General features: G+C 46.9%; 1 protein-coding gene across 2 annotated transcripts; it reads left to right on the plus strand.

Annotated features, from left to right (window-relative positions):
* Positions 1–153: 153 nt before the first annotated feature.
* Positions 154–18741, plus strand: LOC117897253 (octopamine receptor Oamb). Of its 2 annotated transcripts, none has more exons than XM_034805975.1 (5): positions 154–286; positions 6216–6507; positions 6574–6810; positions 8183–8699; positions 17625–18741. In XM_034805975.1, the coding sequence occupies exons 2-5, from the start codon at positions 6256–6258 to the stop codon at positions 18545–18547; spliced, it is 1929 nt and encodes a 642-aa protein (XP_034661866.1). In that variant the 5' UTR covers positions 154–286; positions 6216–6255; the 3' UTR covers positions 18548–18741. The 2 variants fall into 2 exon arrangements, with proteins under 2 accessions (XP_034661866.1, XP_034661867.1); XM_034805976.1 differs by lacking the exon at positions 17625–18741 and adding an exon at positions 14983–16579.
* The last annotated feature ends 1066 nt before the right edge of the window (positions 18742–19807 follow it).

Genomic DNA, 19807 nt, shown 5'->3' on the forward strand with positions numbered 1-19807 from the left:
CCATCGGAACCGGAACCGGTACGGTGTGCCACACAAAATCGCTGTTCTGGATGGAGACAGTGTGCGGATGCCGTGGCCCACGAGACGAGAACGGATCAGCTGGAGCAGCGGCAGCGAGACCAGCCTCGCCATCGGCTTTGGCTTTGGATTTGGCCCTGGCCAGTGGTTTGCCAGGCACAGGCCCACCGTCAACCACAGCAGCCAGGACAACAACATGGCCATAGGGGAACAGCAGCGAACAAACTGTAATTCATGGTTACAACAAACCAACAAACTGCTGCTATTGGTGAGTGATTCAGCAGGGATTGAGGCGCTAACAAGAGTTTCAGCTCAAGATTCGATCTGGCTGCTCCTTTGTGTTCCTTTTCTGCTTTGAACCTTGTGGACCAACTGCAATCAATCAAAAACAATTTCGAATGCGACTCTATTTGCCCCAAGGAGTCGTCGGGCATGGCAAGCATGTCGCGGACAATTAGTCAAGCCTGAGGCTCAAGTTGTGCTGTGTGTTAAAAATTTAGTTGGCAACATTTCCTGTTATTACTTCCGCTGCGCGTTTCCGTTGTGCCACTGTGGCACGCACGTCCTGGACGCCAGAGGGACGTACAACTAAACTGTGCCCAAGCATCTTGGCAGGGGCAGGGGCGGCCAAAGTTGCGCTGACAGCGGGGGGCAGTAGGCACGTTCTATGCCTGTCTGTCTGTTTGCCTGCTACTGGTCCACGGTTGACGGTTGCACATTTGGCCAATGGAAAATTTGTCCCCCGTGCTACTTTCTGTGTGTCTGTGTGAATGTTGCAATCAACTTTGACATGTTGCCGCTTGTGTGTGTGCAGGACATTGATTATCTTGTAGATGTCCTGTCTGTCAGGCTGTTTGCTGTACAGCAGCAGCAGCAGCATCGGAGGTTTACTGGCGTTACCGTTGGGCAAATGTGCGGCAATAAATCCACAGAATAAATCTACATGGCACTTGCGGCACAGTCAACGCATCAACAGACGACTCTGTCACTTTAATGTTACGCTGCAAAGATGCTCGTAAACATGGCACACACATCGTGCTTTGAACTGCGTCTCGTAAACACACACAAAATCAGCGAATGGCTGTGAGGAAGCGTCACATAAATGCGAGTGGGTAGAATGGGAGCTGTTAATGGCCCAACTACTTAGCAATGGCAGCCAGCTAAGCCATTAATTCAATTTTAATTACTTTAAGCAATTTACATCATAAATCAGTAATTCAATTGAGCCCAGCAAGGGCCTGGATGATGTCCTAGAAGGCGACTTCTCAGTTATCACTTCAACAGTTCTTGAATTCCTAATCTAAAGACAAGGCCTGCACAACACATCGAGAGGCTTGGGCCTGTCATTTGCATTTGAGTTTCCAGCAATTCGAACTCGTGTTGTAGTCCATAATTGTGTTCGTAGATGGCAAATGACAATGGCAGGGAAGGTTTTGCTGTGAAACTCCTTGTGCCCAGGCGAGGATAGTTTTCAAATGTTAAAGTTCAACTGTGGGTAAACCATTTTGGCTTTTGTAATTGGGCATTTCTCTGGGCGCTGTCTACGCTACAATTTTCGGGCGCCATTTGCTCCCAATTATCAGAATGAAATTAAAAGTTTTTGCGGGCAACTGTCGACAGGCGAATTGCAGTTGGGCAGAAATCAGCAAGCCGCAAAATTGTTTTATCTGCGTGGGGTCTGTGTATAATGGTCCACTTCCTCCCCGTCTCTTTGGTCGCCGGCGGAAAATGTTGCGTATTTGGCGTTTTAATTCTCTTCCAACTCATTCGGCGCCGAAAACTACGGGCCTGGCCTGGCCCGGCTAATTGCTGGAAACTGGATTTTATGCCACAAATGTTGTGGCACAGTTGGTCAGAGCGTAACGGAACGGAAATGTTCCCTTTTTGATGCAGTTATTGAATTCCTTTTTTTGACTGCACTTTGCCACAAAATAGATTTAATTCCAGATAATTAATTAAAATGCAGTTTTACTGGTTTCAATAGCGACAGATTTAAGTTAATCACTCAATTTGTGGGCAGCATTTTGTGGATAAGAATTGATTTGAAGTTTACGACTTTATGTACCCATTATTAACACTCACTGAAAACTGATGATGGATGTACGACTAGCTGGCACTTGTCAATCCTTTGGTCTTCCTGTTCTCCTTTCTTCTTTGCCTTGTGTAATTTCCCTTGAAATTAAATTTTCAGCAATTCCTTGGGCGCTTTTCCGTTCTCTCCATTCCATTTCCGCTCTGCTCGTGTGCAACAAATCAAATTCAGTCTCTCCTCCTTGGAGCAGAAAATTAAATGAAGTTATGCTACTGTACCCCTCTCTGTTCTTGGCCCCTCAAGTACATTTTTGTGCAACAATGGAATTTTGGTGCTTCATTTGTATGCACAACGCTTTGCCTGTGCTTTGCCTTTCTACTAAATAAATACGGGCGATCTTGCTGACACTGCAATTAGGACATAAAGGAGAGTAAATTTGCGGGCCAATGGCGCATCACTGGTGCATTCACGCTGCACTCTAATGGAAAACCTTAATTATTCTTCGAGCCCTGTCTTCGTTGAGTGGTTGCCACTCTCTCTCTCGCACTCTCTCTCTCACTCTGTCGACTTTACGTGCTAAGTGTCCATTAGTTGTGTCAATACCATCCACCATGCCTTTCTTTCCACTCCTGTTCGGTTTTGTGGCACAAAAACGTAGAAATTTCCCAATCAACTTGCACTAAAACAAACGTTGCCACACATAAACCTCAATTGGAAAGTTTCGATTGAGTGCAACGAAATGTTTTATCTTTAAGGAAGGTCCCAAATTGCTTCAAACTTAACAAAGCATAATGCAAGGAGCGCAGTCTTTAAAAGTCATTTGAAATTGATGCCGCCATAAATATGATTACTGAAAATGTTATTCAGACTTTTTTTAACGCCGTTTGACAATTAATTTTCATCTAAGGAACTCTGTTAACTTTTTAATGCTGTGGTAATTAAATTTAATTTGCTTCAAAGCTGCACCACCTCTCGCTTCGCATACATTAAATGCGCGGCGTTTTTTTAATGTCATCGTCAACTAGGCGTATGCGTAATGGAACAGAGACGAAGGCTTGCCGCCACAGTCTGGGATCCGTTGGCACGGCAATACCCTTACCAGGATTCCGCATACCAAATGGTCTTAGAGATCCAATTACGCATGTTTATATATATTTTTTATACCCGGTACTCGAAGAGTAAATAGGGTATATTGTATTTGTGCGGATAACGGTTGTATGTAACGCACAGAAGGAAACGTTTCCGACCCCATAAAGTATACATATTCTTGATCAGCATCAATAGCCGAGTCGATTGAGCCATGTCTGTCTGTCCGTCCGTCCGTCCGTCCGTCCGTCCGTCCGTCCTTATGAGCGCCTGGATCTCAGAGACCATAAGAGCTAGAGCCACCAAATTTTGCATCCAGACTTCTGTATGCTCACACTGTTACAAGTGTATTTCAAAAATGAGCCACGCCCCCTTCCGCCTCCGCAAAGGGCGAAAACCTCCCAAATCTACAATTTTGAAGATAGCAGAAAACTAAAAACGCCATTCCTTAGGGAATGACCATATCTATCAGATCACCAAATTGGGATCCGATTGGATCATTATTATAGCCGCAATGATAATAATTTATCAGTGGCCAAACCCACCCCGTCCTGCTTAAGCGCTGTTTATGGCCTCTCCCCCTGACACGTCTCTGCCTCTGCCGCTGCCTCTGCCTCTGCAGCGACTCTGCAGTGTGTGTCTATAGGGGAGGGTGGCGAGCTAAAGGAGCGTGTTGGCGTGAGCAGTGTTGTTGATGTAGATGACAGATGAAGAAAAAATGTAAAATTTGACAAATAACCGCTAAGTTGCAGATGTAGTACTGAGTGCCGGGTATAAAAGTTGTGACGCGTAAGAAGCGTCTCACACGTCCCTTCTCGTTTGTTATTGTTTTTGTTGTGGGAGGGTAACCGAAGAGAGTTAATTTTGTGCGCTCCTCTCTGAATACTTATGGAATTTAAATTATTGCAGATTGCTCTTTTGAACTCCTCATTCATTTTTTAAAGAGTATCAACTCAAGTGAAAGGAAGCGTGCAAAAGCCACGCGTGGGTTGTGTGTAAAAAGCTTTCACAACTCGCTTTAAATTTCAATTATTTATTACAGTCGGCAACTTAATGCGGGCAAAATTCAGCCTGCAACTCAATTTGGGCATTTCCCATTATTAGCTGCCACAAAGCGAATTTTCGGCATGCAAATTTTGTATGAGAACAGAATGCCATGAACTAGGGGAGACTGACGGGAGGGAGTGCCGAGTGCCGAGTGCCTTTCTCCGCCATGGAGCTGTGAGCATGGAGCGTGAATGCCTTTTAAACTTTGTAACCGTGGAACAGCATTTTGGCCCTGCTCGGCCTCGGCTCGACCCATGCATATTGTTTGTCATGTGAGTAATTTATGCGAGTTCAGCACACGCATTCCCTGTCCCTGATTGGCTACCAGTTGGCAGCTACCAGGCCCTTCCAAGTGTTGGTAATATTCCGTTCAGGCAACTCTGTGAAATTTCTCTTTGAATGTCAGAGGAAAAGCAACAGCAGGCCAGGCCAGGCCAGGCCAGGCCCGTCCTTCGCCAGGATAAAATTACTCGTATCGTGTGGATGTTGCCTTGAACTTAAACTGTAATCAATGCCTTTTCCAGGTCTATGAGTAATTTATAAATCGATGCCGATGCGACTCCACCACACAGACTGTTTGCTGTCTTTGACTTTTGTGTGGATTGGTACGTTCGTTCCCATGGTTGTCCGTCCACTTTGTTGTGGTCGCTCGCCACTTACGTTCTCTCCCACCAATCTGCACAACAGATCTATACACAACAAGATTACCCTGCCCGAACAGGTGTTCATTAGCAGAGGCACAGGAAAACGTGCAACGTGCCAAAATGCTCGCACAATCAACAGCCATAGATTGTACTTAGATCGAGCTTAAGGAAATGTATACTTTAATCGATTTGTTGCGTGTTCTGAATATTACCCCAAAAATCGAACCCAGGGGATGGGCAGGGCTGTGTGCGTGCCTGGCAGTCGGCAGAGCCATTAAAGTCAAAAATAATTTCAAATATTGATTAGTAGCCAAATGTGTGGGCGCAGGCATTGGGTGAATGGCGCAGCGAGTTGGCTTTATGGCAGTTGATTGCTTGTTTAGCTGGATTTGTAGTTTATCGAGTAATATCGCATGTTCGATGGCTGCCTCTCACTCTCACTCTCAATGGAGAGGCATCGTGGGGCATAACAATTGAAATGCAGCCGCTGACGATGATGCCGATTCGCATGCCAATTCATTCATAAATTGACTCGACGTGAACACATTCGATACACCGAGTACAGTGAACGGCCGCAATTAATTATGGCAATTAAATTGCAATGCGCGTCTGCCGTCTGAATATCAAGTGGGTTCGGTTCGGTTGGGTTGGGTTGTGGTGGGGTGGAAAAGCTCTCTGCCTGAGTTATCCCTGGTCAGCTTTACTCATGTTTCCGGCCGCATTTAATTTTCAATTATTTGCACAGGTCAGCCGCTGGATAACACCCAGAGATGGCTTATGCCGTCTTACAAAACAATTAAGCAAATACGCCAGCAGGCATTACGCCTCCCTCTCCTCTGTAATCTCTTTCCTCTGTAATTTTACATATTTTTCTTTTTTCCCATTTTGGGTGATGGAGATTTTCCGATTTTGCCTTCTGTGGAAAAAGTTGACTTGCCTGCCGGCGCTGGCCCCCACAAAAGTTGAAAATAACAGAACAGCGAGCCACTGGAATCCGGTTTGCTTTCCGGCTAATTAGAAGTTCTGCTACAAGTGCGAGTCCTACCACACTTTGTGCAGTACGTAATTGCTTAAGGATCCCAAGTGATTGTTCACCAATTTGTATCCCCAGCTAATTTTACTGCTCTAAAAATAGGGACAGTCTTTGTGTGTGTGTTTTGGGGCGAAAAGCCGTTTGTCTGTAGGTAATTTAGAGCCCACGCACATTTCTTTCCTTGGGGGGGTCCTTCGTTTTTTCTTTGTTGTGGTATTTATAGGCCAGCTGAGTTCTTTAATAAATTAATTAGGCACGCGAGGGCCGTGGGCCGAGGGCTGCCCCTGACAGGTTGCGGCTGCCATCAGTCGAGTATCTTTATCGTTGGTAACCTTCCTTGGTCTGTGGATTGCAGGTGGTGAACACGGATATACACCGATCACAAAAGTACCGCCATGAATGAGACAGAGTGCGAGGATCTCATTAAATCTGTGAAATGGACGGAACCAGCCAATCTGATCTCCCTGGCCATACTCGAGTTCATCAACGTTCTGGTCATTGGTGGCAACTGCCTTGTGATTGCCGCCGTCTTCTGTTCAAACAAACTGCGCAGCGTCACCAATTTCTTCATCGTTAATTTGGCTGTGGCCGATCTACTGGTGGGCCTGGCGGTGCTGCCCTTTTCCGCCACGTGGGAGGTGTTCAAGGTGAATATAATATCCAAGGATAACAAAATATTTGTCAATGGTTTGCATTTTCATTTCGGTTTGCAGGTCTGGATATTCGGCGATGTTTGGTGTCGCATTTGGCTGGCTGTCGATGTCTGGATGTGCACCGCCTCGATTCTGAATCTTTGTGCCATATCGCTGGATCGTTATGTGGCGGTCACGCGACCCGTCACCTACCCAAGCATCATGTCAACGAAGAAGGCCAAGTCCTTAATCGCCGGCATTTGGGTACTCTCATTTGTTATTTGCTTTCCGCCCCTTGTTGGCTGGAAGGATCAAAAGGTGAGTGTAGACCGTAGACCCAAGGCCCGCCCACAACTGACCCACAGCTGACCCAATCCGATAAATTAACGAGTGGAACGCGGTTTGTCTCTGCCAAAAAAGAGAGTCGGGGCAAAGCAAAACAACAAAATTGAAAGTTCGCAAACTGTTTTCAGCACGCCCAATCCTCATAAAGAACAAAGCAAAGACCGCAGCTAGAAGTTTTTCGGGGGCCCCAAACAGTCTGGTGGGTGGGACTGTCATTGACACCATTACGGTTGGAAGTTGTTGCCAAAACCGCAACGACAACGACAACGACAATGGCAACGAGAACCCCGTGCTAAAGACTGGCTGCAATCTGGCTCATTTGTGCCAAAATTACCGTAAAACAAGACACGAGCTTGTCCCTTTTGTTGGGCTTCCTTCTAATTTCTGACAACATTTTTGGCACACATGCCTGCCACACATTCTCGCTTACGCAACGGCAACGCAATGATAATGATGTGTTTCTCATATGTAACAGCAGCAGCAGAGTGTGGCAGGGTCAGAGTCGGAGGAGGAGGAGGAGCACAATTTATGAGCATCCTGTCAGTGGGTAATCAGATCAGCGCAGATAGCCAGCGCCAGTTTATGGCCCTGCCTTTTGGCTTCGTTTATTTTTTGGCCTACATTGTCTTAGGTTAAAGCCTAACGAAGACACTCAGCTGGAAGCTGATGCATGATATACGGCCTGGCCAGGGCAGACATATCAATCTTGAGGTGTTCGTGCTGCCAGACTCTCTCACTGGACCTCGGATGGATGCTTTAGTCACACACACATGGAAATGTATCTGTTGAGGGATCCGAGTATTCGTGCGACTCAATTCACGGGGCTGCAGCCGCAGCTGAATGCCATTGAATGCAGTTGAATGTGTTCCGTTTGAATGAATGGCATTCTGTTTGCTTTTGCTGCATGGACCTTTTGGAGCCATCGATTATTATTATTGCACTGCCACACACGCGCTTCCCTCCCTCTCCATTCGCCCAATTCAATTTCGATTCAGCTGCAGCAGGCGGCAAGAAGGAGGGGCACAACATGGGGCAACATGCTATCACATACGAGTAAGTCCCTTCCCACATTGCCAGCGGCATTCAGTTCGGCTCGGCCAGGGGCAGGTTGCCGGTTGGCTTTGTTACAACGCCGAGATGTATGCTACCTTTCGTGTAATATTTATGCACAACACGTCCCCGAGTATATTTCGCAATATGTAGAGCCCACATCAGCGCTTTAAGTTGCATTTTGATTGGCTCCTTAGCACAGTGTGCGAACAGGGTGAACAGAATTTTAATGTGGAAACCCTCTAAATATCAAGTGTCATAACTGGGCGACCCTTTTCTCTCTCTCTCTCTGCAGGCCGTTGAACAGCCGACGTATTCGCGGGGAAACTATACGCTTTTCTATGCCACCACGATGTCCAGCACAGAGGATGGTCAACTAGAGTTAGATAGCATTAAGGAACAGGGCGGAGAGCCGGAGAGCTCCGCCCACATTAGCAAAGGCAATGCCTATAATCCCTACGATCCCGACTTTGCGCCCATCGATGGCTCCGCCGAGATACGGATTGCCGCAATGGCCACGAGCAGCAGCAGCAGCAGCAGCAGCACCACCAGCACCACATCATCCCCTAGTCAGTCCAGCACCGAAATGGAATACGATCTGCTGAACGCACCGCCACAGAACAGAGCCCAGACAACGCCCGGCAGCTGCCCCTGGAAGTGTGAGCTGACGAACGATCGCGGCTACGTGCTGTACTCAGCTCTGGGCTCCTTCTACATACCGATGTTCGTGATGCTGTTCTTCTACTGGCGCATCTACCGGGCCGCCGTGCGCACCACGCGGGCCATCAATCAGGGCTTCAAGACCACGAAGGGTAAGTTGAATTCGTTACGAAAGCAATCACCTGTAGCTAACAGCTCTCATTTTGGACACAGTTTGTTTGAATTGTCATCCACGATTTGTCCTAACTTGTGCGTAGCTTAGCCACTCATTTCAATCCATTTACTCGTACTCGTACTCGTACCCGTATGTTCGATATTCTATCAAATAAGTAACGTAATCACGTAGCTAGTTCATTTTATTCAGCTTAATATCGATTGCTACAAAAAACAGTTTCCAAAATCTCTCAACGTGTAGACAATAGTGTGACGTCCCGTTTGTCCCCATATTTTATGTTGGTTACCCAAACAAAAACAAAACAAAACAAAAACAAAAAGTGTACAAATTCACACTGAACATAACAGACACAATCACAGACACCATCGTCGTTGTCCCTGCCGGTTACAGTACGAAGGAGTAACCTCCAAAAATCATAAATTGTCAGAGGAGTACGTGTACGTGTGTGTGTGCTAACAAATACTTTTATGAGGAACTGTATAAATTGACAAAGCAAAAAGTATACAACTAAATTTACATGGACACATCTACATACGATACGTACATACATCTACATACCCGTATAAATAACTACTCACACACCGTCGCACGACACACACAGATACACACACACACACATACGTACGTGCATTTATTGTCGGCATTTTGTTTTTGTGTTCACAGCATAAATAAACATGATAAATAACATGGAAATAAGTAAATATATAAATAAATACACATATGCATATAGACATAGCCATAGACCCCCGAAGCAGGCCAGCAAAAAATCAACCCTTAGAGCCGATTGTCAATATCTGATTTAAATATATATGTAGATATGTATGTAAGCGCGCGACAAGCGAATAAAATCCCCCCTCATAAAAAAGAACCCCAGCAACAATTTTGAAGTCTGTATAAATTGGATTAACTTTAGAGCTCCTGTAACTGACAATCCCCCGCCCTGAAATCAAGTGAATGTCAATCGAAAATTAACATTGGGGCAAACGCCAAAGTACCTCATAAAGTAATAATATTAGTTTAGTCTCTACCCATGTAAGTAACCACGAAACCCAACTTAAATCTGTGAATAATCTCCCACTTAAGAGCCCTTCAATATCCACCACAAAGCCCCACTTGAAGTCATCAAACTGCCATTACTTACACCCAACATCCACTGTCAGGATATGCACTCATTAAAGTTTCCTTTTCCGTTTCCTTATGGGCAAACTTTAAAGTAATCCCAGCATTATATCAATCAGCTGCTCAAAGGAGAAGTCACGCATTATAATTAGCATTATTTCCAGCGATGAGTAAAAACCAAACAAAAAATCGATGGGTGCTGACAGAGCGAACACATCAAACAAATCGGCTTAGAGGCTGCCTCTGGATTAAATGAAGGAAACTCAGCCATTAGAGCGGGGCCAGGGCTTCTTGGAACACGTATATGTAGATGGTAGATGGCAGACATAAAAGAAACTCGAATTGGTAGACAAGAGCCTGTTCTCTGTTGCCGTTTTCTTGGGGTTTTTGTCATTTTGGGCTTCGTTGTTCTTCTGACTTCCTCATCGACATAATCCCAGGCAAACATATTCCGTTTGAAGTTGAGGCTGCTGCTGCTGTTAAACTGTCATTAAATGATTATTTTAATACGAGTATATTGCGCATTTCTTGCACATTACTGGGCCATGGCCGGGTCGGGCACTGGGGCTGCAGCGCACTTTCTTCCGCCTGATCAGCTCATTGGGCACAACTCTAGTTTATTTCCCCCCCTCTAGCTCCCCTCCATAAAACGCTGTCAAGCCAAGCGCACGCATTTGACGATAATCTGCAGTTCCCGAAACAGCCAGCCAGCCAGCCAGACTAACTAGCCAGCCCCACCCGCTGAGCCGCTGACTTCATCATCAAAATCAATAGCCGACCTTCGTGCAAGTTTTTCCTGGAAGTCAATGTTCTTGTTAATTGATTGGTTCTACCGGAAGGACGCCTGTGTTCCTGTTACCGAACCAAAATCCAGAGTTTGCGCCTTTCAGAATTCTCATAAGGTTGGCTTTAGTTTTTTGAGGCTGATCTGTGTTACTGTGAGGTCTGCAAAATCACAAAATGCAGGTCCTTTAAGCAAATGTTAGCCTGAAAATTCGCCTTTTACTCAGCATACTAGTATGGGCATTTCTCTGAAGTCGAATAGGAAAGCGGCACAAAGGTCACAATAAGGAGGATTATGACGACCTCTATAGCTGATGCTTAAGTCGATTTTGGGCACGTTTTTGCGGCGACCAATTTAAACTCTTAATTTAGAGAAAAGTGATTAAATATATATTAATGCGATTTTCTGATAAATGCTGTCCATTGATGTCTCTATATAATGGCTATAGCTTTATGAAAAATTTGTTCATACTTTTTAGTTCAAGTTTAAGTTAAACGTCTGTCACACGGGAAAAAAATTCCTAGGTTCTTATCAGTTCAAAACAGAGATTGAAAAATGTTTCTTATATTTTTTTTGATACTTTAATATGTTACTTCCCTCATTGTGTCAAACCTTCTGTTTGCTGCAACTTAAAGAAAGTGTAATTGCAGCTTTAGGATACATTTTCAAGGGTGATTTCTTGAGCAGAGTCAGCCCTTCAAAAGTGATGTCTCACGTTGGGGCAGTGACTGACGCCATATTGAGACCAAGTTGATCCTCTGTCTAACGTCAAAAATAAGAGGAGGGAGCAAAGCACACCGAATTTTCTATACATGCCACTCGATGTTGGACTACAAGGCACTGGCGCTATGTGTTTCCTGTGTATTTTCTGACCATTCGTTCTGGCCGTTTCCGACCAAATACTAAAGAAGACTGAGTACGAATACGTGCAAAATATAAATACCCACTTCAAGGGTATACAAATGCATTTCGGGGCCAGCTTCCTGGCTGATGCCAACATGCCTGCTGCTGGCTGCTGGCTGGTGGCTAGTGGCTCTGAGCTGTTTTTGTTTTGCAACTGTCGTGTCGTTAGTTGGCGCCGTTTTGAGCACAGAGCTCACATAGATTTTGCCAACAACAGCATGGTCATACACACACACCCACAACTCACACTCACACTCACACCCACACAGCCGCACCTCCACTTACTGGCACAGTCAAAAAATCAGCGTGTGGCAGGCAGCCTTGAAATATGCTTTGTCTACACTCAGTCTCACACATACAGCTGCAAGCCAACACACACACACACACACTCACAGGGGAGAAAGCTTGCTAAAGTTCTCTCTGTGTGTGGGTGTGCCACTTGTCCGTGCGTATCTTTGCCGCAACATTCCCGCTCCCGCTCCCGTTCCCGTTCCCGGCAGAACGCAACGGAAAAAGTCTAAAAACCTTTCGTGACACAATGCGGGTGTTGCTGCTGTTTTTTTGCTCAGCGTTTATGTTTTTTGTTGTGTTCTGAGGTGTCCCACCTCCACCTCCCACACGCCTTTTTGGTGGCTTTTGAAGGTAATCAAGTTTCAAGTTCAAAAACTTGCGCGAGGTTCATGGTGTCGACTGTCGACCACTACAATGTGCTTCCCGATGCCAGAGCCGGGCGGGAGGGGTCGATTGGGTTCTGTTATTGTTAGGGTTTAGAAATTGTAGTACACAGTGTGGCCCTGGCCCTGTGTCAAGAGCAGAACGGAACAAGAGGAACTTTCGTGAGAGCTGCCCGTGGCAGTAGCTGTAGCTGTAGCTGTAGCTCGGCTTGCCTTGACTTGCAGTCGCGGCGAGTCATCGTTCAAAGGTCAAAAGCTTATGACAATCAGACCCACACACTCTGGTGCAGATCCACAAGAGGTTTGCACGGAATCTCGTAACTGTTACCCACTAATTACTCCACGTTCCGTTCATTAAAAATATGAAACTATTCATTAAATGACCTTTAAATAAATTACGAATAATCGTAATGCGCTCCCACATCACCTGAATGTTTGTTGACTGAATTATAAATGTCAAATGAATGCCTGAGGGCAATCAAAGGGAAATTGAGACTCCCAGGTATGACCATGTGGGCGAGTACGCCCAGGCACAACACTCGTTCTCGTAATAATCCCCTGTGTAGGTGGTGCAGGGATAAACCTAAGTAGAAAACAAAAGTAATATACATTTATTTAAATCAACAACGCCCCAGGATGTGGCACATCCACAAGCCATGGACACAGTCCGTGCCCACACACACGCGCACAGGACTGTAGACCGTTTTGCTCGGATTGCGCTTTCATATCTGACTGTATTTACATACATTAGGCGATAGCTTTATTTCCCTTTTTTATACCCGGTACTCGAAGAGTAAATAGGGTATATTGTATTTGTGCACATAACGGTTGTATGTAACGCACAGAAGGAAACGTTTCCGACCCCATAAAGTATATATATTCTTGATCAGCATCAATAGCCGAGTCTATGTCTGTCTGTCTGTCTGTCCGTCTGTCCGTCTGTCCGTCTGTCCGTCTGTCCGTCTGTCCGTCCGTCTTGTTGAGCGCCTGGATCTCAGAGGCCATAAAAGCTAGAGCCACCAAATTTTGCATCCATACTTCTGTGTGCTCACACTGTTACAAGTGTATTTCAAAAATGAGCCACGCCCCTTCCGCCCCCGCAAAAGGGCGAAAACCTCCCAAATCTACAATTTTGAAGATAGCAGAAAACTAAAAACGCCATTCCGTAGGGAATTACCATATCTATCAGATCACCAAATTGGGATACAATTGGATCATTATTATAGCCACAATGAAGAAATTAATTTGCAGTAGCCAAAACCACCCCGTCCCGCAGCATTCACACTCTGCTTCGCGCTGTTTATGGCCTGGCCCCTGACACGTCACTGCCTCTGCCGCTGCCTCTGCCGCTGCCTCTGCCGCTGCCTCTGCCGCTGCCTCTGCCGCTGACTCTGCCGCTGACTCTGCAGTGTGTGTCTATAGGGGAGGGTGGCGAGCTAAAGGAGCGTGTTGGCGTGAGTAGTGTTGTTGATGTAGATGACAGATGAAGAAAAAATGTAAAATTTGACAAATAACCGCTAAGTTGCAGATGTAGTACTGAGTGCCGGGTATAAAAGTTGTGACGCGTAAGAAGCGTCTCACACGTCCCTTCTCGTTATATTTTCCTTATGTGTACACAAACTGTTTGTTTAACTTTCATTTTTTGGGGGCATATATGTACAATGTACATGCATATGGAATCAATAGTGTATCCTTTTTATGTACAGTCGCTCCACATATGCTGGACTCTTGTTTGCTATCCTCCGCCTGAGCCTGAGCCTCAGCCACTCGGTTGCTTCGTTTGCTTATATTCATGGGCAAACACAATTTTGTTTCAATAAGTTTAATGGGGTTTATGCAAATTGAAATGTTGCACGTTCCGCTTTAAATGAAGATAATACACAGAAGGAACTTTGCTGTTTAAACACGGACAAATACAGAGCCCGAATTTAAAGCTGGCAATCAGTCCGGGAACTATCAGTAAATTTAATACTAAATTAGAGCAGAAGCTTCTCTGTTTGGCATTCATTATCCATATCATTTCGCATCTCTGTATTATTTGTAGAGCCCTTCCTGCTCGATGACCCACGACTAATAAATAAAATTAGACCAATCAAGCCCTGCCCTCGGGTTCAACAACTGTGTACCCTCGATGCCGACACGTACCAAAGTACAAATAACAAATCCCCATTATACAACGGAACAATATAAATAAACCCAAAACAAATTAACAAAGTTTTTTAATAGCAATTAATTACTGTGGAAGAACACAAAAGAGAACCCAAATACATTTAATGAATTGCGAATATTTGTATCAACTTTTTACTCTCACATACACATAGATTTTTGTATAATGGAATGAGACCCGTCCTTTTCGCTATAAATATATCTGTATTGATGAACGTAGAACAAACCTTACTACATATTAAACATACTCGTACTTACTACTCCAATTAAGTTACGTTACTCCACCTTAACTCTATTTCAATGTAACAGTTTTGTAGTTAGTTATCCGCTCTCTGTGCAGTGCCAGTCTCCAGCCGTTTGTTCAAGCAGAAGGAGTGTTTCTTGCATCTAAAATATTTATGCGAATGTCTCTAACTCAACTCACAACCACAAAACAACAGCAACAGTTTGTTCATTCAATTCGTATTTAATATCTACTCGTACTACCACCTGTCCATGTACCATACAAACTGAATGTTTTTACTCCGTGTTCTACTCACACCCAACACCCCTTCTCCCTCACGTGTGGTTCGTTTCGACTCCCGAAAAACTCCTCCTCCACTCACTAATTGCAGGCAGTCCCCGTGAGTCGGGGAACAATCGCGTCGATGAGTCGCAGCTGATATTGCGCATACACCGGGGACGTCCTTGCAGCACTCCGCAACGCACTCCGTTCTCCGTGCACTCCATGTCCTCGACTCTGAGTGTGAACAGCAACGGAGGAGGCGGTGGAGGTGGGGATGGAGTTGGCGAGGATCATCATCAGTCTGCCTCGCAGCTGAGCACGCCCAAGCGGGCCACCTCGATGCGTGTCAGTCGCCAGCGGCCCGAGAAGGTGGCCATCAAGGTGTCCTTCCCCTCGTCCGAGAACGTTCTGGAGTCACAGCGAGCGTCGGGCCAGCAGCAGCCACCACACTCACCCCACTTCACGGTCATCAGCAGCTCCAACGGCCGGCGGGCCTCCTTCAAGACCAGCCTCTTCGACATAGGGGAAACCACCTTCAATCTGGACAGCTCGGCCCAGGCGGCCACGGACCTGGAGAGCGGTAACGCGGCTGCATCGACGGCAGCCAAGAAGCGGGCGGGCAAGCGCAGTGCAAAGTTCCAGGTGAAGCGTTTCCGCATGGAGACCAAAGCGGCCAAGACACTCGCCATCATCGTGGGCGGCTTCATCGTCTGCTGGCTGCCCTTCTTCACGATGTATCTGATACGAGCGTTCTGCGAGAGCTGCATCCAGCCGACGGTCTTCTCGGTGCTCTTCTGGCTGGGCTACTGCAACTCGGCCATCAATCCCGTGATCTATGCGCTCTTCTCCCACGAATTCCGCATCGCCTTCAAGCGCATCGTCTGCCGCTGCGTGTGCACGAGGAGCGGCTTCAGGGCATCGGAGAACTTCCAGATGATCGCCGCACGGGCGCTGATGGCTCCAGCGACATTCCACAAGACCATTTCCGGCTGCTCGGACGATGGCGATGCCGTGGACTTTAGCTGACTAATCGGCAGCTACGAGACGAGTCCGAGTCCGCTGCAGCGCACATCCTCGCTGCCCCAGGACTCCAGCGATGCAGCGCTGGGCGACGAGGGTTCTGGCAGCACGCGGCGGACACGTCGCGGCGGCTTCTGCAAGGGACGAGTTCTCTGAAGGGGCAATGCATTTCGATTTTTGATACTTTACGACACCAGGAAGCGTCGGATTGAATGTGTCCCGATACCCGCCAGCATCCCACTATACAAATTGTCAGTATTCGCATTCGAACGACGTTGTAACTGTATGGCAATAATTTTCATGTATTTACCTAGACCTAAGGCTATGTTAAACCTATCTACTTAATGTTAAACCTACTCGTACAGATACAGATACAGATACAGATACAGATCCAGATACAGATACACAACCACATAAACTACTCGTAAAATAATTCAATTCGAATATGAGACACATTCGAGTCGACTAGCCGTAAGCCCAGACCCATTATTGTTTTCAGTTCTGTTGTGTACATTTGATAGGCGCAAGGACAAAACTCTCATCAAGTTAGTTACACACAGATATAGATAGATATATGTGTATGTGTGTGTTTGTGTGTGTGTGTAGCAGCTGTGTAAGTCAGCTGCAGTTTCAAATAAAAAAGAGCAGACAAAAAACAAAACGAAATAAAATACAAATAAAGAATACAAAAAGCCAAAAACAGGTGCCGACAAAACGAAATGACCAGAAATTGCCAAATACCAAATAACGGTTCAATCAAAGGTAGCGACAGCTGTTGGAAGTGCCCTCAGGCCCAAGACCCACGACCAGAGTCACTCCCAATAGTTAAAGAATAAAAGTGAAGCCAACGATTAAATGCCCCTTCAGTGGGGAGTCCAGTTTGTCAGCTGTTAAGGGACTTGCTATCCTTCTGCAAGTATGAGTGAGTGGCTTCCCTTTGACCCCATATGGTCTGCTGCTCTTGGACTTCAATGATGCTCTCCATCTTTTGCACGGGACAGCAGAGGCAACAGCAGAGGTTCAAGAGAGCGTTATTAAATTGCTCGAAGAGTGCTTCGCGGCAGATGGGCCAAGGGCCAGAGGCAAGCAGTGGGCTTTAAAGCCATCGCTTGACAATAAATCGGCTTGTAATTGTTTAAGAGTCAACTGAGGGCAGGGCAAGAGCGGAGAGTATCCCCCGATTATTCATTACTTGTCGCGGGTCGAGTACTTGTAATGAAAATGTATTCAGCAGTTAAACGTGCGTATGAGTAATAAATGCAGAGCAAGCGATGGCTCAGGCATATGGCACGGCCTGGATGGTGCACCAGGAGGGTGCAAGTGAGAGAGCGTTGATTATGCAAATGTGTATGTGTGTGTTTGTGACTGTGTGTGTGTTAATGAAATAAAGTTCGCTTTGAAGGCAGCTTAAAGGCGACTACAACTACACGGCCAGGACACGGCACAACGTCGTTGAGTGCTTGCTTGTCGCGTTTATGGGAAAACATTTGCATAATTACGCGTTTAATTTGCTAAAGTGCAGGCTGGATGGCTCGATGGCTGACTGGCTGCCCCTTTTGGCAGAGCGCCAGGCCTGCCACTCGACGCTCGACTCGAAGTGCGTGCAGGACGTGTCACGTATGGGGGCGTATGAGCGATATTCAATATGTGAGGCGGAACGCACAAGAAACGCAACACACCTTATGTTATATTCATGCATACTTAAGTGTCTCCTTGTCTATTCCCAAACAGGCTCGAAGGGCATCGGCTCACGCTTCGAGGAGCAGCGCCTGACACTGCGCATTCATCGGGGCAGGGGCTCCAACCAGCACGACTCCTTGCACAGCAACGGCAGCACACAGAGCACCACCACCACCCTGGGCACACCCTCGCCGGAGCGGCTGTCCAAATATGCCACGCGTCGCCTGCACCACCACCACGACAAAATAAAGATCTCCGTGTCCTATCCATCCACCGAGAACATCCACGAGCTGACGCACGGCGACTCCGGGCGGGACAGGCGGCCCTCGGGCAACGCGCTCTTCGCCGTGCACTACAATGGAGCGAGTGGCCGCGAGTCCACGGAGTCGCAGCTGTACAGGCAGCAGCATGGAGGTGGCAGCTCCTGCTACCTGCAGGTGGGCAAAGCCCTGCCGGAGCTGGGCAGGCGGCAGAGCAACACCAGCGAATCAGGCGGCGGATCGGGACACTCCCGCCCCGCCAACAAGAAAATGGGTCGACGGAACATCAAGGCCCAGGTGAAGCGTTTCCGCATGGAGACCAAGGCGGCCAAGACGCTGGCCATCATCGTGGGCATGTTCATCTTCTGCTGGTGCCCGTTCTTCACGATGTACATCATTCGGCCCTTCTGCCAGGACTGCGTCGATCCGCTGCTCTTCTCGGTGCTCTTCTGGCTGGGCTACTGCAATTCGGCGGTGAATCCCATGATCTACGCCCTGTTCTCCAAGGACTTTCGTTTCGCCTTCAAGCGCATCATCTGTCGCTGCTTCTGCTCGCGGCAGAGCGTATCCCTGAAGAGCTCCCGTCGCGGCTCCGACATGTCCGCCATCCGCATCCGGGCACGCACACCCAGCATCACGCCCAGCGCAGCGGCCCACAGCTTCGGGGACGAGAGCGAGCTGCATCACTCCGAGATGAGCAACGATCCCAGGTGACGTTCGTTCGGGCCCAGCTCAAGCTCGCAGAGCAGCTTGGGTGGGTTACGGAAGACGAGCCTCAAGGTGCCCGTCTACGAGATTTGCCATCCGCTGGTCATGGAAACGGCCTGCTACTCCTACGTGGAGACCTCTGGGGATGCCTCCACCTCTGCGGGGAACGGGTCCAAGCGCACCCAGTTGTAGCCACGAGAGATGCTGGCGCTGCGTGGCCTGGGAGCTGGTGCGGCTCCACGGCCAGGGCAGCGACCAAGGCGCATGGTTCGCATCGAGTACAGCGATGCGAGGGTCTGAGAGCCAGGAATAGCATAGGAATAGATCTTTTTCATCCCACTAGGTATGCTCCATGAACACACACAACCTTCCTTTGACATGAATTTGGATTAGGATTAGGTTTGACTTCGGAGGAGCTGTAGTCCGAGCCACCACTGTACATAGACATCCCTGTGAATCCCCCTTGCGGACTCCACGTTAGCCTAAGTCTGGCCAAAAGCGGCGATATGTTGTGTAAATAGTTTAGCTAGGATGTCGCTGTCCTTTGAGAGTTGTACCTTCAAACTTCCGTATGTAAAATACTCGCAAGCGAAGAAACCAAATTGTTGCTACTGGCAAGTAAAACATTACCGTGCTAAAGACGTATCCACTAAGATGCACTCCAAACAAGAACCTAAACTAAATCATAAATAGTCAAGCGTTAATGTTGTACTCTCAGCTCGAAGAGCTTATTCCGATAAATATCTGTGTGTTGAATGCAATAAGCAAATCCTTGCATACCAAAATAAAATACATAAATGTCCTAGATATCAATATGCATATTAACAATATACGATTCTCCAGTTAAACAAGTTTTGTGTGCTACAAATAAATGAAGAAAGTTGAATTTATTCGGCAAACTTAAAGGGCGAGTGTCTCTGTCTCTCCTTCTACCGATTGGGGGCATTTTCTTGGCATCGTTTTAATTAAGCGGAAGTACTGCCCTGAAGGCAAGAGGTGAGTGCGATAAAAGAGTTGCAGCATAAAGAAATTGCTAAGCTGCGCGTAACAAAGGCCAAATTAAAAGCTAAAATGCCTGAGGCACTTTCGCTAACTGAATTAGGGCAGGAAGACAGCAAGACAGAGAGAAAGAATGGAACGGAGCCTGGACAATGCGGCACAGAAAATTCTTTTCGCTGCCCCCCACATAAAGCAGACTACACGGAATGATTCAGGAAACTAATTTATGCCCGGGCCAGGGACTGATACTAACTAACCAACGTTGAT

Source organism: Drosophila subobscura, chromosome O (genome assembly GCF_008121235.1).
Source record: "Drosophila subobscura isolate 14011-0131.10 chromosome O, UCBerk_Dsub_1.0, whole genome shotgun sequence".
Taxonomy (NCBI): Eukaryota; Metazoa; Arthropoda; class Insecta; order Diptera; family Drosophilidae; genus Drosophila; species Drosophila subobscura.